This window comes from Thalassophryne amazonica, chromosome 18, assembly GCF_902500255.1.
Source record: "Thalassophryne amazonica chromosome 18, fThaAma1.1, whole genome shotgun sequence".
NCBI lineage: Eukaryota > Metazoa > Chordata > Actinopteri > Batrachoidiformes > Batrachoididae > Thalassophryne > Thalassophryne amazonica.
In genome coordinates this window covers 46,927,003-46,952,311 of record NC_047120.1, presented here as the reverse complement: position 1 = coordinate 46,952,311, position 25,309 = coordinate 46,927,003, and the positions used below count along the sequence as shown (strand labels likewise).

Below are 25,309 nucleotides of genomic sequence, written 5' to 3'. Positions count from 1 at the left end.
GACATTTTGCAGATGTTAGCGTACATGCTATCTTCAGCTAACTCAAAGCTAACTTTCTATGGAGTTAAATTTGTCTCATTAATACCTGCAAATGCACAGACGGTGATCTACATATATGCCTTGATTTGCGCAACCTCTGCTCTTAAAATGTAAATATAGTTTATGATTGTTTGATAGAGAGGCTTTATTGAATATATTCAAATTGTACGTAAGACTGAAAATTATAAAGAACACATACCAAGGGTATTTTCATGCTAGCACAGTAAGACAAATTGAAATATTCAGAGAGCACAGCAACACCACACGCACATTTCAAATTATCATGGATGTTAAGAAGATGATACACAGTCCTTTAAACAGTCAAATTCAAAAATATCTAGAAAATTATCCAGAAAATTTGCTGTTTTTCCGATATTAGCATGGGGCAGAAAATTTGGCAGTGATTGCTGACTCATTCTAACCAAAATCAAATCACTTCACAAAGCTGAAATGAAGACACGATTATACGGACAAGAGCTGGCATCATGAATATTCATGACATAACTGAATTTACACTGTTGTATTTTAAGTATATATGTTGTCAAAATTTTGGACACATTTTCCCATTCAGTTGAACGGGAGAGAGAAAGAGAGTGAGAGAGACTGCATTATCATTGTTGTATTGTCTGATGAAAATAAAACCCACTAATTTGACCTCAGAGCGAGCAAAAATGTGTGTTTCAGCAAAAATTACCACCCGACCACATGCGCTCTCATCTTTCCTTTTCTTGTGTGCCAGTATAACACTCTGACTGAAACTTAGTATACTGTCCATGCACACCGACAGTCATCCTGCAGAGCCACAAATGCAAAGACTGCCATACTGGAATATACATTATTAATGAAATGATGAACTTTATCTACCCAGTGGTGCTCACAGAACAACGGGCGTTTCTTAATGTTCCGTTGACGGGACATGCAGATGCATGCAGAGTTCCTGACAGTGGAAAATGTTTGAAGTGTTTTTGCCAAGTTGCAAATATATTGACGGGGTTCGGTGTTTGATCGGCTCGTTTTCATCAGTCCCACAGCAACAAAAGTACATACAACCACTTCACAATACTTGCTGTAGTCAGTGGAAAAAGTCAGTGTGGTGGATGGTGGGAATGAATGAATATTGCAGAAAAGTAAGCATCTGTGCTTGAAGGATTTCAGGGTGAAACAGCAGGTTTGTATATGTGAAGCTCTCAGTTCTCACAGCGGTGACGGAAACACAAAAAATGTTTCACAGAAAAACTCTGGATATCTAATCAGGTGTTGTGATTTCACGGGAAGACAGCGGCGAACGCTTCAAGGATGTCTGTGCTTTTGTTATTTTGTTGCCTTCCTCCAGCTTCCTTTTAAAGCATCAAAAAGTCTATATTCTGCAACAAGATAAGCAAGCATATGCAACGCACATATGCAACACAACAGCACACAAATCTACACAGCAAAAAGACATCAGGCAGTTCAACATATGGGTGAAATGATTACCCAGTACCCACACATTCTGGGAGAAATTACAACCTTAAATTTAAAGGTGTATTCTCTCTTGTTTTTGTTTGTTTGTTTTTACCATATAAGTCACACCACTATAATTTTGTTCCTTAGTATTCAAATAAAGGATTCTCAACCTTATATCGCCAATACGATCAAAATTTGCCTCTAGTTAAAACAGTTTAGAATTTTGACCCACTTGGGTTAAAATACAGCAACAGGACATCATGAAGCAATGGGAAACTCACTTTCCCAGCATGCCTGTTGAGAGCCAGCTGGCACTACTCCCTGTCTATCTACTACGCATTACACACACATATTTACACTTGGCCAGTACCCCTTTGCTTTGAGTTAAATATATATGTCATAGAACCATCCCTGGTTCTCAAGACCAGGCACCTAAGTGGCTACTCTACTCTTTTCTACCCTTCTATTTTATTCTTCCTTTTTAGATATTTAGATATACCTTAGTATACTAGCATAGTTACACCGTAGAAATGGAATATAATATATAAGATATACCTTACTGAATTTTCATAGTAGCATTCCATCAGTTCCATACTGTTGGCCCATGTATGTCTTGTTCCAGTAGCCCATTTCCCATCAATTGTTCCTCAACAATAGAAATCCTATCACCAACCTGACAATTGATACATGACTTATACATAATAACACAGAGCATTAATCCATGGCCACTGTACACCATCACAGGCAAATCCACGCATTGTCTTCAAAGCACAAAATGACCATTTAGAAAAGATTGGGTCTTACCAGCTTGACAGTTGTCATGGGTACATGACATCACACTTCAGACCTCTATAGAACTGGGAGGCTGTAAAGATGTCATGGCGATGTTACGCTAGACAGTAAAATCACCAGTGTAAAACTAACACTGACAGTGTACATATGGTCGTACACTGGTCAGAGTGTTAATTTAACACTGGTGATATTACTGTGTATGTTATGATGTAAAGTAATTCATATTGGCCCAATATGAATTACTTACCATTACCAACTAGCCTAAAATCATTCAATCAACTGGGGCAGTGTGACATCAGGAGAAATCAATATATCATCCAAGGGATCCTGTCAACTGGACTAACCCAATCCAGTCAATGGTTCATCCAGTATGTCATACTTGTCTGCAAACTGGACATGTCTGGGCTTGCCACAATTAGCAGTAGGTATGGTTGAGGAAATTAGAAATTAGCAGCAGGTATGGTTGAGGTTACATGTAGTTCAAAATCAGTTTGCTTTTTAGTTTCTTTCATTTCCAAAGCCATGGTCTGGAGGCCAACAAGACCACACAGCTGCTTGTTCAATTCTAAACACATTTAATCTGCATGAAACATCTTCACAGTATTATACTGTGTTTGGTGATCATAGTTCAAGAGCAAAGCCTGGTTGTCCAGAAACCAAAAGGTTGCTGGATCAATAACTACTCCTGTATGTGCAGTTATCCTTTGTGCAGATACCAAACCGATAAAAACTGTGATGTGTCGGCATGAAGAAGGACTTTAATCAAAATGATAAAATAACACAACAACAGCAACACATCAACCCCATACAGAAATAAGAAAAACATGAACTTGTAAACTCTATGTCAGTTTGACATTACTTTAAATACGTATTTTGAAATTGTTTGAGGAATATTATAAAATGTACAAAATGTTTAAATGTTATCTCATATACATTGGCACAAACACCTAAAGCAATAACTAATAAATACTCCTATTACGAATAATAATAATAATAATATCAACAAACTACCATATTGGCCCAAATACTAAACATGTTTACAAAAAAGTATAACTGAAAATATGAGGTCATCTTATATTTTGGGTCGTCTTATATTCAGGCGAATATGGTATATCACAGTTGCTCATTGTTGAAATCTATATTTAGCAGTTATGCATGAAACATAGTCATCCTCTCTTCGGAGAATTACAAGCAGCACACGAATACATGAGGTTTTGTGTGTTTATACCACACACCTGTTGCTCCCAGTTGTCTGGCAGGGGCAGGTGATGGTTTCGCCCATTGTTCTTCTCATAGTAGTACATGAGCGCATTCAGGTCTGGAAAATTCCGGTTCAAATCATAATCTCTGGCATTTCCTCGGCCCACCAGGTAGCCGTTGAACTCTGGACCCTGTTGGCCAACACACATGATTTTGTTAGTCAAGAGTTCCTGTTTGGGCTGAGGTGATCAACAATACAAAACAAATTGGATTTTAAATACAATATTTGCACACCATTTGTTGGTCAAAAGCAATGGAAGAAATTTTAAAAATCCAGTTTTGCACAGTCAATTTAAGGAACCCGACAGTGAAATTATTTTATTATAACATTTAACTGCTTTCAATAAGTAAGTCAGAGGAGTTCCCAAAAAATAACTAAGTCATTTGCAGAAACCCTGATTATATGGTCTGATCTGACTGGATTCCATTATATTTTGGGACATACTCGTATTTATGGGATAAAGGGGTGGTGCCAGTATACTGTATTTGCAAAGTTTTTCACATGGCTGTAAAATAGACAGTTTTACTAATAGATTTTTTATGAATCTTAGTGAAAATATTGGGCCTAGTTTGGTTTTTATGTACATGTAAATAGACAAGCAAAGACTTTAAATGTTGAAATAATTAATTATTGTCTTTCTTTCTTTGTACTGAACAGATTATAATTGCAGTACTGGGCATAAAAAGTAATCTGAAACACAAGCCAGGAATTTTTTGAGGGGGGGGGAGCAGGTGGCCAGACCTGTCAAATCTTAAAGTGACCAGACAAATCTTAAAGTGGTCATATTATGTTTTAATCCACGCTTTAGTTTTTAATATGGTTGCAGTTTCATATACGACTGTAAGCAACTGGTTCATCATTTTTGTCCCACAGCAGCTTGTATTCAAGGTTCTTGAAATGGAGCAATATCTCCACCCAGTGGACATTTACTATTAATGCAGGTACAATAGAATTTAACCAAGACCTCAAATTTTAAATATTCTCAAAGTCTCACAATTTTATGACTGAGCATATAAAACCTCTTCTGAAACAATTTGGCCTCAAATTCTTGACTTCTTTTGACATCCGATAACCGCATCTGGATTTATATTTGTTGTGGGAGATGAACTCACCATATCTGTCCAAAGGGGCAGGGTGCATGACCAGTAGCAACTCCTTTCCATTTAAAGCGACAGGCACAGACACATGTTGTTTCTTCACGACTTGTATAGTAATTATTCAGCATGCTGCATTACTTTGGTATCAATGGGATATTTTCAGCTAAAAATTTTAATATCTATGTATTTTCGAGTCACCTAATAATCAGATGAAAAATTTGTGTATTATGACCCTTCTGACAGTACAAAATTTAAGGCATACACTCTGAATGCTCGCTTAGTTGATGAGAATTTTCTTGTTTTCTTCAGAATTGTAACAAACTGTTCTAAATATGGCTTCAACTTAACCCTCCCAGAAAAACCCTGTTGGATTTGCAGTGTGCATTTATGTACACAGAGATCTTATGTTTCTGTTGTTTCTCAAAAGATTCACAGATGCTTGGAAAAAATAAGGCCATTGTTTTCCTGAAGCCACTGCTCCCGAAACATCTACTGATGCACCAAATTACAGTCCCTCTGCTTTTCTGAGTGGAAACGACAGGGACTGTGAAGAACAACTTGTCTCCTTAGGACATATAATTATACTCAGAGATTGTGTCCATTTGTGTTAGGTGGGGAGGGGAGGTGGAGTATATGTGTCTGTTGGTTCTCAGCCCATTTAATTAGAAAGGCGGGGAACAAACAAGTGGATTCACGAAAAATATAGAGCATATACATATAGGTTTTAGACCTGTAGGCACATGCCTTATGTGAACATATATATATTTAGAGCAGAAATGCAGTATATTATCTGATGGCGCCAGAGAGGCTGCTTGAGTCAGTCTGTCCAAATACCAATGGATATGGACCTGACTATGTAATAACTATATGATCTTAACTTATTTTATCACAATTTATTTGTGTGTATATTACTGATGTTTTGACTTTTAATCTTTGTTATTATGTATTTGTTCATTTTCTTTCATTTTTCCATAGAATTTTGTATCCAACATCTTTTGTTTTAATGTACTGTATTTTGATTTTTCTAAATACTTTGAAATGTGTGACATAAAGGTGATAAATAATTGATGATTTTACCTGTTTGGCAGCCACCTCATAGCCATCGGGGTTCATGGATGGCAGGATGTGGATGCGTGTGTCGTGGATTAGGCTCACGATCCGTTGGTTTCTGGCCCGATACTCCTCACACAGAAACTGGGCGAACTTGATGAGCAGCTCACGCCCAAGCACTTCATTGCCGTGCATGTTGCCCACATACTTGAATTCGGGCTCCACTGGGGAAAGGAAGTGAGGCATAAGGTCAAAGAGCCAAATAGTGGTTCCGGGAGAGACATTAAAAAAAAAAAAAAACTGGCCAAGCATGCACACACATACCTACAAACCCTCTATATCTGTAACATTTATGCTTTTTTACATTGTGTTGATAAAAATTGGAATTACTGTGTTAGCGGATGGGCACCATCTGCTGTTTATATCACGCATTGTTACAATGACTTGACTCCTGATGGACCATTTTAAAGAAAACACTACCTGCAGTTAGCATATACTGTATAGATATGCATTAACAGTTAAAGATGGAATATGTGACCACGCCTTAGTGGTTATTAGCATTAGCATATGGGGTTGACCCTGTATGCTAATCCTAATACTACTAAGGCATGATTGAAACATTTGATTACTGATGGACCATTTTAAAGAAAACACTACCTGCAGTTAGCATATATAGAAATGCATTAACAGTTAAAGATGGAATATGCAACCATGCCTTAGTGGTTATTAGCATTAGCATATGGGGTTGACCCTGTATGCTAATCCTAATACTACTAAGGCATGATTGAAACATTTGATTACTGATGGACCATTTTAAAGAAAACACTACCTGCAGTTAGCATATATAGAAATGCATTAACAGTTAAAGCTGGAATATGCAACCATGCCTTAGTGGTTATTAGCATTAGCATATGGGGTTGACCCTGTATGCTAATCTAATACCACTATGGCATGATTGAAACATTTGACTACTGATGGACCATTTTAAAGAAAACACTACCTGCAGTTAGCATATACTGTATAGATATGCATTAACAGTTAAAGCTGGAATATGTGACCACACCTAAGTGGTTATTAGCATTAGCATATGGGGTTGACCCTGTATGCTAATCCTAATACTACTAAGGCATGACTGAAACATTTGATTACTGATGGACCATTTTAAAGAAAACACTACCTGCAGTTAGCATATATAGAAATGCATTAACAGTTAAAGCTGGAATATGCGACCATGCCTTAGTGGTTATTAGCATTAGCATATGGGGTTGACCCTGTATGCTAATCTAATACCACTATGGCATGATTGAAACATTTGATTACTGATGGACCATTTTAAAGAAAACACTGCCCGTGGTTAACATATATAATTACGCATTAACAGTTAAAGGTGGAATATGCAATCACGCCTTAGTGGTTATTAACATTAGCATAGGGGTCAACAGTTAGCTGTTGACCCCTATGCTAATGCTCAAGGACCCTTTTGATTGTGTATTTATGAAGCCAAGCTAAATGGAAATAAACACAGTAAATAAACGGCATGAAAAATAAAGAAGAAAATGATGTTTGATACTTTAATAAATACAGATAGGTTAAGTTACTAACTACCAACGTAATCATTTTCTCATTTACTATTTTTGTTTTCAGTGTAGACTTTGTCATAGCAATATTATTTTTATATAAATTTTGTTTTTATGTTTGGTGCCTTATAAATCAGAAGTTTGGATTTTTTTAAGACAAACATTGCTTAAAAGATGCTGTAACATGAGCAGCATATATGTAGAGTTTGAAAGCTTCAGTGTGTTTCAGTGTAAAGATATTGTTAGTGCCAAAGCATGACTGAAATTTTCAGCAAGCCATTACTTAAAAAGATATGCATTTTTATTATTAATGGCATCGAATAGTGTAGAACACTCCCTGCAAAATTTAACTATGCACCATGAGCAATTCTATATACACAGAATAACAGCTCAGTTTATATACTCATATACGAGGTTTGTTAGAAAAGTATCCGACCTTTTTATTTTTTCAAAAACCTGATGAATTTGAATCACGTGTGCTTGCATGAGCCAACCTTGAACCTTCATGCGCATGCGTGATTTTTTTCACGCTTGTCAGTTGCGTCATTTGCTTGTAAGCAGCCTTTGTGTGAGGATGGGTGGAGTCTCTCATCGTTTTTTCTTTGCAAGGAAATGGCGGAACGACTGGAGCAGCGCGACTGCATCAAATTTTGCCAGAAACTGGGCGACAGCCAGGTGGAAACCATTCGGATTATTCACACGGCTTTGGGTGACGATCCTCTGGGCATCACACAGATTACGGAACGGTACAACCAGTTTAAAGACAGCCGCACAACGATGGAGGGCGAGCCACGCTCCGGTTGGCCATCAACATGCTGAAATGACCAGATCATTTCCAAAGTGAACGCTGTAGTGATGTGGGACCGTCGTGTGACTAGCCAAAAAATTGCAGAAGAGGTGGACATCAGCACTTTTTCGGCACATTCCACTGTGACAGAAGATTTTGCCATGAAAAGAGTTGCAGCAAAATTCATCGACACGAAGCTGATGGTGCAACAAAAGCACCTTCGTGTTGAAGCCTCACAGGACATGTTGTGACATGCCCACCTCGTCCACAATTTCTTGGATAGTCAAACGACTGAAAAGCCACCGAAAGCCGTCTGAATCTTCCGAATGGTGGAAGAGCTGGGCATGTTACAACATGTCCTGTGAGGCTTCAACACGGAGGCGCTGTGCCATGAAGGGCCAAAACACTGCAGGTTTTCCTATCTACCAATCACTTCAGCAGGTGATTTCATTAAAGATCAGGTGTTTATGTTCGGGGGAGAAGCTCATCAGCAACCCACCTGTTGAGGTGACTGGTTGCAAGAAAAACCAGCACTGTCTCGGCCCTCGTTGCCCACCCCAGGACTCCACCCATCCTCACACAAAGGCTGCTTACAAGCAAATGACGCAACCGACAGGCATGAAAAAAAATCACGCATGCGCACGAAGGTTCAAGGTTGGCTCATGCAAGCACACCTGATTCAAATCCATCAGGTTTTTGAAAAAATAAAAAGGTCAGATACTTTTCTAACAGACCTCGTATATTAGTATCACACTCCTCTCTCTTAAAGCTTCCATATCTCAGGAATTAAAAAAAGATATAAGCCATAAAATTTCCACACTAGTTGTTGGATACAATGAGATTATCTACATAAAGTATGAACCAAATCCAGTCGCAAGGCCTCTGTTGATTTGATATCGAATTATTCAAATGCAACATTGAATCACGGTTACTGCTTTCTTTACTGCAGCCCATTAGGGGTCAAAAGAACCATGCCAACATAACAATGTCAAGTATAAATATACGGTGTGCTCATCAGGAAATCTCAGAACACTTTTGTCATTGAAGTTTACATGGTTGCTTTGGATTAGTGACCAGACTGATGCTTTCTAAGGTTTCATTGATAAATGCATCAGTAGTCTTGCAGTATTTTTTTTCTTTGTTTTGCAGCAATAACTTTGTACTCATAAAAATTTTCTCCATTCTGAGGGAGATTGGGTCTGCAGACTGATTAGGTTTGATTGAATGATTTGAATAAGGTCATCTGGCATTCTTGTGGGTATCTGTGATTGGCTGAGCCACTTATCCAAACAGTCTTTCACTCTGTGTCGGGTTCCCTCCTCTGAGAGGTTCCTTCATTTATCTCTGTTGCAGTGCTGAGAAAACCAATAATCCCTGAACTCCACAAAGCACAATGTTAAGTCCAGTAGAACTTATTTTACACGAAATGTATATTTTCAAGAAAAAGCAGTTTGCTTTGGTTTCTCATTGGCGAGGGGAGAAGCAGTTACTTCCAAATTTAAGAACAGCTTTCACTAATTGCTTTAGGCTGTTTTAAGAGGCAGCTCGGGCACTGCGATTCTCATGCTTTTCTTTATCGAGGGGCCAACTGGCCCCGAGTTCAGAAAACAGAGCTGGCTTGAGTGTGCAGCTTTAAAATTGCACACACTCAGCGGCATGTGAAAGACGTGAACTTCCTTGAGGGAGCAAATGGGGTTAACCCAGATGAGACCTCTGGTCGCTCCCCTCCGTGAAGGACACGGTTCCTGTTTTTAACCTCGGTCACCTTGCAGCAGAACAGGCGCACATCCTTCTATTCTACTAAAGGAAACCCGTACGTGTGCGGAGAGAAGGAAAAAATACACACTTGGCCGCAGGCTTTTAATTGCTGTTAAATTATTGTATTATATTTCATGCATACCTTTAACGAGGTTATGATTCTCCATTTGCAGCAGATGGTTTAAAAAAATAAATTACAAAAAAAGACCTGAAGGCCTCATTCAGCGGTTATGACTCAGAGAGGGAAGACAAGCCGCGCTTTTGTGAGAGCAAGTTCAGGGTTAAAGCCCAATGTAAATGTTTGTGTTGTCTGCCCAGTTTTGACAAAGTGAGTGTTCTGATTGGAAAGTGAAATCTAAAATGAATCGTAGATGCCCCTGCACACTCATATCTTTTCCTTTTGCTCCATTGTGTATGTAAGCTTCTTTTTTTTTTCCATTGCAAACATTCTCCCACAAAGTGCTTTCACAGATGTCTTTCAAGAAATCTTTTGTGAGCACAATACATTAACACATTAGACTGAAATAACTTATCACCCCAACCAGGGACGCAGCCAGAAATTTTGGGATGGGGGATGGGGTGGGGGGTTGTAGTATGTAGTTCTTCAAGCATTTTGAAATACTAACTTCCTGAAGTAATTTTTTTTTTTTTTTTAGTGTCAATTGATTGTTTCAAACTAATTAAATATTTTTCAAAGTATTTGCATTGTTTAGTGTTTGATTGAGCATTTTGAAAGCATGAGTCATTTTCTCAAGCAAGAGAGTCAAGCATTTCAAAATAATGAATCTGTGCCTGAAGCAGTTGGATTATTTAGTGTGTCAAACATTTCAGTGAGTTTTTGTGCAAAAGAAATGTTTTATTTAATGTTTATAACCTTTTGTGAAGCAAAAAGAGAATCTTTTGCTAATCTACTTATTATTAACACAAAGTATATAAGGGTGATTCTTAGACTACGGGCACTTATGTCCTTTGATCATATTGTATGAAAAACAGAAAAAAGGGGAAATTTCACACTTTTATAGTTATCTTTACAATGAAAGTGTGTTAAGAACTTTGTTCTAGTAGTCTATGATGACTTTTTCACCTTTTTTCAGCATCATTATATGCAAATATTGCCGTTTTGTGCTTGTCCCACACCCAGACTTTTGATCTTCAATGATAAAAATGAATGGTAAAGAAATGTTTTTTCTAATGTTTTAAAATATCTCTGAATAAAATATCAGTAAAATAATCAAAACATAATTGGGGTATTCAATGTCATACAACTGTTCTGATTTTTTTAAACAAAATGTAGTTGTCCCACACTATTGCCGTAATTTCCACCACAACACATAATGTCCCTTTAAACAGTTTGTATGAAAGATTGTTTGGGTAGTTTCTATGGAGATAAACAGTGACATCAGAGCACATGTATATAGCGCCAAATCACAACAAACAGTTGCCCCAAGGCGCTTTATATTGTAAGGCAATGGTGTGGTGGAAATTACATTTAAAAGGCCAATAGTGCCCGTAGTTAAAGAATCACCCATAAGTTATACAACTCAAAGTCCCCTCCCCCACACAGCCAAAATTCATTTTAAGTGTTTCAAAACAATCCTTTGTTGTTTGGCACACTTGGTTCATTTAAGGTTTTGAGTGTTTTGAACTGTATATTTTAAAGCAATTGTTCAATTAGTTTTCTGTTTCAAAACAGTTAGATGCTGTTTGAAGCACTTGTTTTATTTACTGTTTTGAGTGTTTTGAACTGTGTATTTTTTAAGCAATTGTTCATTTAGTTTTAAGTGTTTCAAAACAATCGGTTGCTGTTTGAAGCAACTGGTTCACTAAATGTTTCAAACATTTCAAAAAAATCTCTTTGATGCACGAGATTCAGTTTTTCTTCCTAGTATTTTGAAGCAGTGTCTTATTTACTGAAGTGCCTTTTTTTTTCATTTTCAATTTTGAGCATTTTTGAAAAGTGACTCATTTTGTTGTTAAGCATTTATTTCCAAACATTTTAAAGCAACGTGTGTTTTACAAAAGTAGTTGATTTGTTCTGTGCAATGGACTAAAATTGTAAGTGTTTGTGCTTCTGACACCAACTGCCACTTCAAGAAAGGTGCTGTGAGCTTCTAGAATTGGAACAAGGCTCTACTTTGAAAATACAAGGCTCTACTTTGAAAATCACTTTTAAAAGTTTGGGTTTTAGTGTCTCTGAAATGTATAAAAAAAACTGGAAATTTGAACAATACATCCAGAATTGTTAATGACAGCTTTGTGCACTGCTGCAAGTGCTGTGGGGTGGTGGAATTCTGAGATGATCCAGCTTCATTTCTAGAAGTTTACACCTTCCCATATTGCAGGCAACAGACTAATTTACTGTTTCCTGCTTTTCAAACCAGCGAATCATTTTGTGAAACAATTTTTTTGGTTCAAAGTTTAAAAAAGTTTTCTTTTTGCCATCACTATTTGTGGTATATTGTGCAAATTGTGGAATAACGGGCAAATACGCCTGTCCACACTGAAATGTCCCCCTATGAATCAGGTGTTACTCACGTGTTTCATGGATACCCGGGTTGTCGCTGACCTCCAGCACATAGAGGTGGCGCCCTTCAACGCTGCGCCCGATGCTGTAGATACGGGTGATGTAGGGGCACTCGCTCTGCACTGCAAACAGGGCTCGCACCAAATCCTCATAGCGGTGATGCTGGAAGTCCGAACCGGCAACCAGGAGCCCCAGCAGGAGCGCCCCCAGCCAGAGCAGAGTCCACCCCTGCTGCATGGTCCCTCGGCACGGCGGGAGGCCGAAGAGGAGGTGTTGAACTTCCTGCAACAACACAACACACACTTTGGAACAATTTTTGTATCTACATAGCTCCTCCACACACCGAACCACTGTGTTGCTCACTCCTCTTCTTTCTCCTGCTGTCTGCGCCTCCTCCTACATACAGTCCTCACACACTGAAGAGCAAGTAAGGACAGCCCCCCCACTCCTTTGTCTGACTCGCCTCCTCCAACAGCTGCTTCTCTCTCTCTCTCTCTCTCTCTCTTTTCCCTTTGGGTCCTTGTCAAGTACATGCTACTTGCTTTATTGGCATACGGAATACTTCAGCTTCGAGGAGTTCACCCCATGAACCCTTCAATGCGCCGCGGCACATAATCTGAATTTCACTCCGCTACTGGGACACTCATTTTCTATCCCTTTCTTTGTGTGTTTCTAACTCCCTTCCTGGGAAAAGAGGGTTGTTTCCCCGGCACTACTCTCCCCAACTCCTGCAGCCCTCAATCATCCATTCATTAACTCTTAAGTCAACACACTAGCCCTGTATATGTGTGTGTGTGAGCACAGATCGGTGCAAAAGAGCGCTTTTGCAACCTTTGCACAGGCGAAGTGGGATTCATAGTTACACTTATGAAAACATACCCACACATGTTGCTGCAGCTCAGAACAAGTGTGGTGAGTAAACTGCTAAAAGCTACGGGTTGATGCCAAGACTCTCGAGGGGTGCTGTCAGTCAAAGCAGTTGGAGCAAAACAAGAGCTTTTTCCTCTCAGAAACGTGCGCAACTGGTTATGGAAGATTGTAAAAAGATGGAAACATATCGTATAGTGCATACATCTGCCAAGGCTAAACAATGTTGGAATTTTGCATTTGGATGAACCGCATTATTGCATTGGGAACTGGATCGAGGCCTTTTTAACTAACAGGAGAATGTGTGTTTGTGTGTGGGGAGACTGTACAGATATGGAAGAAGTAATAAAGAATCAGTAATTGGGTCATTTCCCTTTACCTTGCATGTGAATGACCTACCCAACTACGTGTTACCAACCGTCAAACCCCTTCTTGATGAAATGATGCTGTATAATGTCATAAAAGATCCAAATTTGAGAAACCGGCTTCTAGCTGGTTTGGCAAGATTGAGACGATGATCTGAGACTTGGTTAATGGATTATACCTTGGGTAAATGCAAGCAAATGCATTTGGGCAATTGCAATGGTGGATATGACTATCATCTTAGTTCACGGGTAGTAGTTGAGGAGTCACTCCTTGGGAATCTATCTTACGTAGACAGATCACAGGTCGAGTCAAGGAGATAGGCGTGTTTGCCGCAAAAGACTTGTTTCCTGGTACACATTTCACATGGCGGTAGATAAGGCCAACAGTGTCTTGGCTAGGATTCAGAAGGCTTTTCCTTTTCTGGATAAGGACAATTTCATCACAATCTACAGACTTTAGCTCAGACAACTGCTAGAGTATTGAGTGCAGGTTCAGAACCCCATTTGGTGAAGAATGTTCACGTCTTGGAGGATGTATGGAGGTGAGCCACAAAATGGGTCCCATGTCGAGGCAACATTCAGCTCTGCAGAGAGTCTGAAACAGTGCGATCCACCCTCAGTAATGAGAAGATGCGAAATGGATAGTGAATATCTGGATTAAGCTTCTCCTGACGTTGTCTCCATCAAGTTAGTAGCTGGATTCAAGGCCCATATTCACAAATGCTGGAAGAAAGAAATCTGGATATTACTAGCAAACAGACCAGTAGGTCTGACTTCAGCAATTCCCAACTGAACTGAGCTGAATATTTGTACAAGCATTGGCTCAAACATTCCTACATTGCCTACAACAAGGAGCAATGTCATTTCAGTGTAACATAGAACTCATGTATTTAAACTCTTTTGATAATTAATTGTTTTATTCTAAGTGTGAACACATTTGGTGTTTTGTCAAAGATGTTGGTGGTAAGGTTTGTGATTGTCCTGTATCAAGACTCTGATCCAGGCTTTCAATGATATCTCGGACTCCGCACTTGGAAGTATATCTGTAGTTGGTGTTGTGCTTTTAGAGGCTTCATTTATCTTTGCAGTGAAATTCAGGTCTCTGGATCATCACCCTTTGCAACCGAGACACCTGAGAAGAGCTCATGAAGTCATGAGGTTGCTGGACAAAGGGCAAAAGTGGTTGATGATGATAATGATGACAATGATGATACAGCTGTAGTTCTTGTTCTGAAACAGTCGTGATTACAATAAAATGTCATATTAAGCTCATAGAAACGCGTGACCAAGGAAGAAGACTGCATGTTTATATAGCATAGCATAGCATGTCAACTTGAATACAACAATACTACTAATTTTATTCTAACTTTAAGCCTCAGGCAACATGTCTTGATGTGCAATGAAACAAAAAGAAAATAAAGTCAAGTCACATAATAAGATTTTCCAAAGATTGATATTTCAGTACACTTTATCATTTTAGGGGTGACATAGTTGTATTTTTATTTTTAATTTTTTTTTTCTCCAATGTCATTTGCTCTTGGTCATTTCTTTAGCGAGAAAGACAAATATTTAAAATACAGTTTAATTAGAAGCACTCCGTGGAGTAGAGGTGGGCGGATTGATCCTAATATCGATAATATCGATACCAACGCTGGTATTGCTACTGAACGATCCTTGTGTAAAAAGATCGATACTCAAGCTTTTTTCTCTCCCGCACGCACTGACTGCTGCGCGTGCAGATTCATCAAAGTCTACTCTCTGTCTGTAAGAGCAGCGCTGCGCTGTCACACAACACGGAGCTAGGGCACCCTTGTATTGTGGTTTGTCAGCCCTCTACCTCAGGAGATTTTGTTTTAAGTTGTGTTGAGTGATATTTTTTTAAACCAAAATGTTGATTGTGATAGTAAAGTATTTTGTTGTCACCTACAATGTTTGGCGAAATTCTATCTATGGCTTTTGAATCCTTTGGATCTATGAAGCTTAAATATGAAAAAGTATTGGTATCGGTATCGATATCGGCAATACTGGGCCTGTATTTACTTGGTATCGGATCAATACCAACATTCCCGGTATCGCCCACCTCTACTGTGGAGCAGTTGTTGAAAAAAAAAAAAATACACCATCTGGTGGCAAAGATACATTTTAACTCAGGGGCAAATCTTTTTTTTTTTAAAATCATATTTACATTATCGAAAATGTGTTTATCATAAAAACTACAATGAAAGTGCTCTCATCTATCTATCTATCTATCTATCTATCTATCTATCTATCTATCTATCTATCTATCTATCTATCTATCTATCTATCTATCTATCTATCTATCTATCTATCTATCTATCTATCTATCTATCTATCTATCTATCTATCTATCTATCTATCTATCTATTTTAATAACTTATCTACATATTGTTAATTGAATTCATTATTTAATTTTATTTTAATAGCTTTGCCTGCATTCAAATACGGACTTTATCCCTTTAGCCATTATGATGTAATATGTTTCATGCAGTGAAGTGAAAAAGAAAGGTTTTTCATATTTAGCTTATAAAAGCAAACATCAGTAAATTGATGCCATTATATATATATATATATATATATATATATATATATATATATATATATATATATATATATATATATAACAACCATTAAATATTCTTAATGATGGAATCTTTAAATATTACTACTACCCTAATTATCCTACAGCTTTTAATATGTGTTTCATCTAATGTCCACTAGGGGGCAGTACATACTAGTTTTTTTTTTTTAAATAATGAAAACTTTAAAATTAGATTTGTTGCATGCTGCGTCAAAACAGTAAAAATATATTCAGTGCGTGTTTAAGTAACTGACAGATGAGTAATAATACTCTTTGTCATACTTAACTTGGTTTAAAATATATGGTTTTTGTTGGATTTTTGAAACTAATATTAAACGTACTCTGCCAGCTAGAGATCAGATCTGAGCCTTTAATGCATCACAGATGTAGTCTCCGCCCACTACACCTAACTGTACAACAGCAGCAGCGGATGGGCAGATGTGGGGGAGCCAGTTGACTGTATTTGGACTTAAGTCGACTTCAGGTTAGTTCATGGGCTTTATGGTTCCTCGGCAGGCTGCGTCCTGCACCAGGATGAGTGCTCCGGGTGCGCAAAGGATCTCTTGGATATGCGTTTTAATCTGTGCGGGAATAACACAACTTCACGGTGAGTTTAAATTTATGCCTTTTGTTGTTGGTGTAACAGATGGAGACTTTTAACAGTGATGACAAGTTTGCTTAAAATATTTATAAACTTAAAGTCCTTTCCAAGATTACTAGAATTTACATATATTTCATTGCAATATAGATTTGATTACTTAAATTATTATCTATCTATCTATCTATCTATCTATCTATCTATCTATCTATCTATCTATCTATCTATCTATCTATCTATCTATCTATCTATCTATCTATCTAGTGTAGTGTATATAATAGTTGTGTGAGTGTGTGTGTGTATATATATATATATATATATATATATATATATATATATATATATATATATATATATATATATATATATATATATATATATATATATATATATATATATATAGTAGTGTTCAGAATAATAGTAGTGCTGTGTGACTAAAAAGATTAATCCAGGTTTTGAGTATATTTCTTATTGTTACATGGGAAACAAGGTACCAGTAGATTCAGTAGATTCTCACAAATCCAACAAGACCAAGCATTCATGATATTCACACTCTTAAGGCTATGAAATTGGGCTATTAGTAAAAAAAAAAGTAGAAAAGGGGGTGTTCACAATAATAGTAGTGTGGCATTCAGTCACTGAGTTCGTCAATTTTCTGGAAGAAACACGTGTGAATCAGATGTCCCCTATTTAAGGATGAAGGCAGCACCTGTTGAACATGCTTTTCTCTTTGAAAGCCTGAGGAAAATGGGACGTTCAAGACATTGTTCAGAAGAACAGCGTAGTTTGATTAAAAAGTTGATTGGAGAGGGGAAAACTTATACGCAGGTGCAAAAAATTATAGGCTGTTCATCTACAATGATCTCCAATGCTTTAAAATGGACAAAAAACAAAAAAAACAAAAACAGAGACGCGTGGAAGAAAACGGAAAACAACCTTCAAAATAGATAGAATAACCAGAATGGCAAAGGCTAGACCCATTGATCAGCTCCAGGATGATCAAAGACAGTCTGGAGTTACCTGTAAGTGCTGTGACAGTTAGAATACGCCTGTGTGAAGCTAATTTATTTGCAAGAATCCCCCGCAAAGTCCCTCTGTTAAATAAAAGACACGTGCAGAAGAGGTTACAATTTGCCAAAGAACACATCAACTGGCCTAAAGAGAAATGGAGGAATATTTTGTGGACTGATGAGAGTAAAATTGTTCTTCTTGGGTCCTAGAGCCGCAGACAGTTTGTGAGATGACCCCCAAACTCTGAATTCAAGCCACAGTTCACAGTGAAGACAGTGAAGCATGGTGGTGCAAGCATCATGATATGGGCATGTTTCTCCTACTATGGTGTTGGGCCTATATATCGCATACCAGGTATCATGGACATGCCCTTGAAATGGGTGTACTATTACTACTAATACTAATACTAATACTATTTTAGTGATTCACAGGATTGCTAAAATAGCAGTTTGAACATAATAGTTTTGAGTTTGTAGCATCAACAGCAGATGCTACTATTATTGTGAACACCCCCTTTTCTACTTTTTTCTTACTAATAGCCCAATTTCATAGCGTTAAGAGTGTGAATATCATGAATGCTTGGTCTTGTTGGATTTGTGAGAATCTACTGAATCTACTGGTACCGTGTTTCCCATGTAACAATAAGAAATATATCGAAAACCTGGATTAATCTTTTTAGTCACATTGCACTACTATTATTCTGAACACTACTATATATATATATATATATATATATATATATATATATATATATATATATATATATATATATATATATATATATATATATATATATATATATATATATATATATATATATATATAATGTGCTGCAGGAAAGGTTCAGTTTATTTTTCAATACTTTATAAGATATTGCAGTCAAGTTCCCTGTAACAGAGGCATATCGAAAACGGTGGATTTGAGGTTTAAACCCTCCCCAATGAAACAAGGCTTTTTGATCCTTTCCACCAGATGTTAACCAATTTAACCAGGAAGTGATCTATTTTTAAATTGTCAAAATATACTAAACTAAACAATTTCTTCTGACAATGGGTCATTGTTCTGAAGTGTTTAAAACAAATAATTGTTTCTGCTAAAATTAACTGTTTTCAAATTGTGTTGTATGAACCATTTGCTTCTGAAAATGGTTGAGTGTTTCGAAACTCTAACGGAATTTTTTTTTTTTTTTTGTCAGAAATGAGTGTTTTTAAACTAAATGGAAGGATTGCTTCTGAAAATGATTTCCTGTTTTGAAATGCTCAAAACAAGATAAAACCACCATTATTTCAGAAAACTATTCACTGTTTCAAAAAGGCTCAAAATGTTGTATGACCCAGTTGCTCCCGAAAATGATTCACCAGTTTGAATCATTAAAGGAAACATTTTCTCAAGGAAATTAGTTATTGTTTCAAAATGTGCTGAATAAAATAGTGGTATCTAGTGGACAGTTCTTGGTTGAGAAATGATTCACAATTTTGATTCTTGGGGTCAATTTCAAGGTCACAGCGAGATATTCAAGATATTGTCATTCCTGCCCTTGTTAGTACGATATCTCAAGAACCAGTTGACAGATTTCATTCATATTTGGCATAAAGGTGTACTTGGGCGATCCCCCGACACCAGTCGATTACAGTGACCTTGGGGTCAATTTCAAGGTCACAGTGAGATATTCAAGATATTGTCATTCCCGCCCTTGTTACTACGATATCTCAATAACCAGGTGACCAATTTCATTCATATTTGGCATAAAGGTGTACTTGGGCGATCCCCCGACACCAGTTGATTACAGTGACCTTGGGGTCAACTTCAAGGTCACAGCGAGATATTCAAGATATTGTCATTCCTGCCCTTGTTAGTACGATATCTCAAGAACCAGTTGACGGATTTCATTCATATTTGGCATAAAGGTGTACTTGGTCAATCCCCTGACACCAGTCAATTACAGTGACCTTGGGGTCAATTTCAAGGTCACAGCGAGATATTCAAGATATTGTCATTCCCGCCCTTGTTAGTACGATATCTCAAGAACCAGATGACCGATTTTATTCATATTTAGCATAAGCGTGTACTTGGGTACACCTTGACACTTTGCATTACTGATTTCTGGGGACCGGGAAGATATGTCATCTCCTGATAACTCTTGTTTTGAAATGGCTGGGAATGTTGAATGATTCTCTTGAACAAAAATTGAAAAGTTGTTTCAGAAAATGACTCACTGTTTTGGAATATTTAAATGGTAAACGGACTGCATTTATATAGCGCTTTTCCATCTGCATCAGATGCTCAAAGCGTTTTACAATTATGCCTCACATTCACCCCGATGCCATACAAGGCGCTCACTACACACCGGGAGCAATAGGGGATTAAAGGCCTTGCCCAAGGGCCCTTAGTGATTTACCAGTCAGGTGGGGATTTGAACCCATGATCTTCTGGACTCAAGCCCAACACCTTAACCACTAGACCATCACCTCCTCTATAATAATTTTTGAAAAGGGGCTTGAAAGTATTGTTTCAGACAATGCTTGAAACACTATAACAGCGATGTAAGTGGTACCAATATGAGTCATCAGTCCATAATGCTTAAAAGGCACAATGAATCAGTTGCTTGAGACAATGAAAACTAGACAATTGTTTCAGAATACGAATACTTGCTTTGAAATGCAAAAGCATTAAATGAAACATTTTCATCAGAAAATTAATTAACATGCTCAAAACACTACAGTGGTGGTATCTAGTGGACAGTGGGGATTTCTTGTTTCAAAAATGGTTAATTGTTTTGAAAATATAAATGAAACTATTGCTTCAAAATGCTTGAAAACTGCATGAAGCAAATACTTTGGAAAACCTTTTCCATTTTCCATTTTGAAACATTAAAAGAAAGATTTGCTTTTGAAAGTGATCCGTTGTGTTGAAACACTTGAAATACTGACAAAAAAAAAGGTTCTTTAAAAGATTCTTTCTTCCAAAACTGTCAAAGCTCTACAGTGATGGTCTCTAGTTGACAGATGTACAATTCAATATTTATAAAATTATAACATTTTATTTTTTATGGTTTGCAAAAATAGACAATACAGAGATTTACATTTGATTGATAAATGTGTAATGAAATTCCAGTTCAGTCCATCATAAAATACTCAGTGTCAGTAGCTTTTACTGTGGGGGGAAAGGGGTGGAGTCATCTGAAAATGGTAAAAATAATTTAATCTTCCTTCCAGGGTCAAACGTGTGCACCTCCAGAGGGGCGAGCACGTGCAAGCAGTGTCTGGCTGTGCACCCGAGCTGTGCCTGGTGCTTCCAAGAGGTGGGTGACTTTTCCACTTCACTTCATGTCGGAAACGATTTTTGCACCAGGCTGGTACGCCCCAGTAATCTGGATCATCCAGATGTATCTGTGGAGGAAATACTGTACAAAACAAATTGAAATCAGGTTACACACAACTTTTCTGTGTTGGGTAGCTGATACCTGATGGAACATTTCTGGTTGTTCTTGCAGGACTTTGGTCACGGGGTTCCCAGCTCTTCCCGCTGTGATCTGAAGAGTAGCCTGGTGGCAGCAGGATGCGCTCCTTCAGCTCTAGAGTCTCCAGCCAGTAAACTGCAGATTATTGAGGACCGGCCCCTAAGCAACAAGGCAGCAGGAGCCACGCAAGATGTGACCCAGATCAAGCCCCAGAGACTCCACATCACCCTCAGGCCAAGTTGGTTTCTCCCTACAAGTTTGTGGGTTTTATGTCCCACCACTGTGGACATAGTATTTGTGGCATTCTGTTGTCATGCTGGTGTGTGTGGTTATATTCTTGTGAAAATTAGTTCTGTGCATTCTAATTCTAATGAGGGGATCACAGTTTTTTTGAACAAAGAAGAAGGAACACTGCATTTCCACAGTGCTTTTCCATTTAGCAGATGCTCAATGCGCTTTACAATGATGCCTCACATAAATGGTATAACTCAAGAAAAAAATCATGGGAAAAAGGCATTTCTTTGTCAGTTTAAAACAAGCCTCACTTTTTGTCAAATTTTTTTTTGCAGATGATGCCAAACGCTTCACAGTGAAAGTGCGTCAGGTTGAGGACTATCCCGTGGACCTGTACTACCTCATGGACCTCTCCTTCTCCATGAATGATGACCTGTTCCGCCTCAGGACACTGGGGAAGGGCCTGGCCGAGGCTATGAACCGCACCACCAGCAACCTCCGTATGGGTTTTGGAGCATTTGTTGACAAGCCGCTTTCACCGTACATGTACATTTCCCCACAAGAGGCTGTGAAAAATCCTTGCTACAGGTAAATGAAAAGAATGGATGAGGTAGCATGGAACTGAAACCATTCAGTTTAGAGCCTGATGTCACCTCTAGCTCTGGGGGTGCTCATTGAATGTAAGTATCAGCAGTGCCTTTTGCAATCTGTGTTGATTTTCCCAAGGCCCTTTTTTTTAACCTGATTGCTGTCTAGGGATCACCTGAGAGTGTGCAGGATCCCCAAGGACTCGTTGGATGCCAAAGCCAGGCTATACACAGTTATTGCCCAGAGTGAGGGCTGAATCTTTGAATTTTTCACTGTGAATACTGGCGTTCATCAAGGATCTGTTCTGGTTCCTTGACTGTTCAATGCTTACATGCACTGAGCACTGGGTAGGTTTGTGAAAAACAGCAGCTTAGATGCCTTTGTGGGTGAGACAAGGTTTCCTGGCCCTAACCTAGACCGTTCCATAATGTAGTAAATTTGGCGATACCCAGCACCAGCACATGCTCCCCTCCTGGACCCGACTTTACCTTGTTGATGTCATATTAAAATTGAAAGATTACTCTGTATTCAACTGCTGCTACAATACTGCTTACCCAACCCAGACTCCTTTTCTTTTTTTGTGATACTGTCACAAAATATATTACATTTTTGTGATGCGGCCACCCGTCACTCACAAACTTTAATCGTAACACTAATCCTGTGACTCAATGGCTAACAGACATAATGTACATGTGTACAAAGCCCGAAAGTGGCCATACTGAGGAAAAATTTTAAAGAGGCCATTTTATTACATTCTGAGGACAATTTGTGCTCACGTTTTAATCTTAATGAAGTTGTTGCAACATTTTATTCACTCCTGCATGTGAGAGTTCATTTGCACATTTTAATTAATTTGTTAGTTTCTGTTTGAACCAGTGGCTCTGAGATAGACTGGCGTCCTGAGCAGGGTGTACCCTGCCTCACGCCCTATGACTGCTGGGATAGCCTCCAGCCCCCCTGTCACCCTTAGTTGGAATAAGTGGGTATATAAATGGATGGATGGATGGTAAATATGAAGTATATGGCTTTATGAAATATACTCATGGATCAGATCTTGGCTCAGGACCGTGTTTTTGAGACCCCTATTCCCTGAAGTACTTTCTATTTTATCCATATATAAGCAAAGCAGACATAATGATGTAACACTCAGCCTGATTTCTTATCTGAACACATGTAGTGTGTAACTGAAACTAGATGTTCCTGATGTAAAATTTATCAATGCCAGGGTTTTACTTTTCTGATTTTGCTGCTTGTTTCTGTCTGCACAAATGTGGGAAATTGCTGCATTATGCAGATGATGTCATACTTGTGCTTGCACCTTTAAGCACGGTGTTGCGCTGTAAGTATACAGGCGCACTCAGAATCACAGCACTTGTTACAGTCTTAAAGTGACTGCCCAGTGCTTAGTCAGCTACAACCACTGATAATTTGCTCGTACAGTAAAACTGTCCTAGTGCGAGCTGGTGGAACCCTGCCCCAAATCTGTTTGGAGATTCAAATGATTTACATTCCCCCTTGGTGCATTTTTTGCAGATTTCTCACCCCCAGGAGTGTTTGGATTGTTGATAAGACCAGACTTTGGTTCAATTCAGATATACTGTGCACACAGAGGATGTGATGTCACGTCTGTTGTTCTGGATTATTAGCCATTATGTCAACAGACGGGCAATCTGTAACAGATCTGTAGCATTTTTTTTGTTTCAGACTTGATATGTGAGGTTCTGTGTAAATTATAATTAGTGCACACTCTTAACTCCTCCCTTCTGAAAAGATACAATGAGAAATATGTTGCACCTTGTCATCTTTCATCACTATAACCACTCCTCAGACACTTATACATAGGAGCCAATTCAACAGACAGAAATAGGTTTATCACTGTAGTTATTTTTGTCTAAATGTATTTATTTTCTAAGCTCAATGTTCCTCAATTTTTAACGGGATAAAGAGGCTGCATATACTGGTTAAGGAAGGCAAATTATTGATATTCATTTATATTTGTGTAGTAACATAATTTACTGCCCAATTAATAACTACATACAGTTGCAGAGATAATTTTATACACTTTAGGTTAAAAGCATTCAAACTCAGTTTTCCCCAACTGCACATATTCCATTTTATCAAACAATATGTGAGTTCATTAATTTAGACCATTGGCAAGGAGCATGATTTAGAACATAGATACAGATACCCTATGGAGGAATTTCCATAGGGTATCTGTATCCTTCGTAGGGTATCTGGGCTTAACCTCGAGGACAGGGTAAGATTTTCAAATATCCAGTTGAGCTAGTTTGGGCATCTGGTGAGGGTGCCTGAGTGCCTCCTACTTGTCTCCATATGCAGGTCTTCCAGGCATGTCAAACTGGCAGTTGGTCCCAAGAAGGGATATTGAAGATGGCAGCCACCCATTACACCCATTTTGGCATCTCTTCACTGGCTTCCTGTCCCAGTGAGATCAGAGTTTAAGGTTCTGCTACTAGCCTATAAAATTGTTCACAGACTGGCACCTCCCTACCTAGCTGACCTAATTAAACCCTACGTACCGGCCTGGGCTTTGCATTCTCAAGGTCCAGGACTACTTTGTGTCTCTAGGGTGAATAAAAAGTTTGCGGGTCATAGAGCTTTCTCTTATCGTGCCCCTGTTCTGTGGAATGACCTCGCTGCATCAATAAAACTGTCAGATTCTGTAGAGGCTTTCAAGTCCAGACTTAAGACACACTTATTTTCCCTTTCGTATGGCTAGCATACTGGCTAGTATGTTTCTATGCTTTTAATGTTTTAATTCATTTTATTAGGAAACAGAGCGTGCCACGGCCTCAACTTTACCTAAATTCTGGGTCTTTTAATGAAGCTTAGGGCTAATGGCCGGCAATCACCTTAGTATTTCTTCTGTTTTTCTTGTTGCTTAATGCTGACAAATTACACTGTATTTGTTGTCTTTCTGATGCTTGATTCTGCTTTTTTTCTTTTCTCTCTGTTTGAGGTGCGGCTCCATCCAAAGATGGGTATGGTATCTGTGGTATCTATACATTTCCTGTATATTCATTTTATGAATTATTTTGTAATTTGTGTCTGTAGCATGGCCCAAGCAGAGGGTCACCCCTTTGAGTCTGGTCTGCTTGAGGTTTCTTCTTCAGAGGGAATTTTTCCTTACCACTGTTGCCTGTGTGCTTGTTCTAGAGGTTGGTAAGGTTAGACGTTACTTGTGTGAAGCTCCTTGAGGCAACCTTGTGATTTGGCAATATATAAATGAAATGAAAAT

General features: G+C 38.3%; 2 protein-coding genes across 2 annotated transcripts in view; one reads left to right on the top strand and one right to left on the bottom strand.

Annotated features, from left to right (window-relative positions):
* The window catches only part of cpn1 (carboxypeptidase N, polypeptide 1), a 30,815-nt gene extending 17,849 nt beyond the window's left edge, over window positions 1-12,966 (bottom strand). Inside the window, exons 1-3 of the mRNA XM_034193769.1 lie at window positions 12,340-12,966; window positions 5,710-5,906; window positions 3,510-3,665 (exon numbers count right to left, since the gene is read on the bottom strand). Of these exons, the coding sequence (XP_034049660.1) occupies window positions 3,510-3,665; window positions 5,710-5,906; window positions 12,340-12,565 (579 nt within the window). The 5' untranslated portion in view covers window positions 12,566-12,966. The remainder of the gene's footprint in view (window positions 1-3,509; window positions 3,666-5,709; window positions 5,907-12,339) is intronic.
* Window positions 12,967-16,617: 3,651 nt separating this feature from the next.
* LOC117531243 (integrin beta-3-like) overlaps window positions 16,618-25,309 on the top strand; it is a 46,316-nt gene continuing 37,624 nt past the window's right edge. The window contains 4 exon segments of the mRNA XM_034194255.1: window positions 16,618-16,766; window positions 20,984-21,069; window positions 21,262-21,466; window positions 21,798-22,050. Of these exon segments, the coding sequence (XP_034050146.1) occupies window positions 16,652-16,766; window positions 20,984-21,069; window positions 21,262-21,466; window positions 21,798-22,050 (659 nt within the window). The 5' untranslated portion in view covers window positions 16,618-16,651.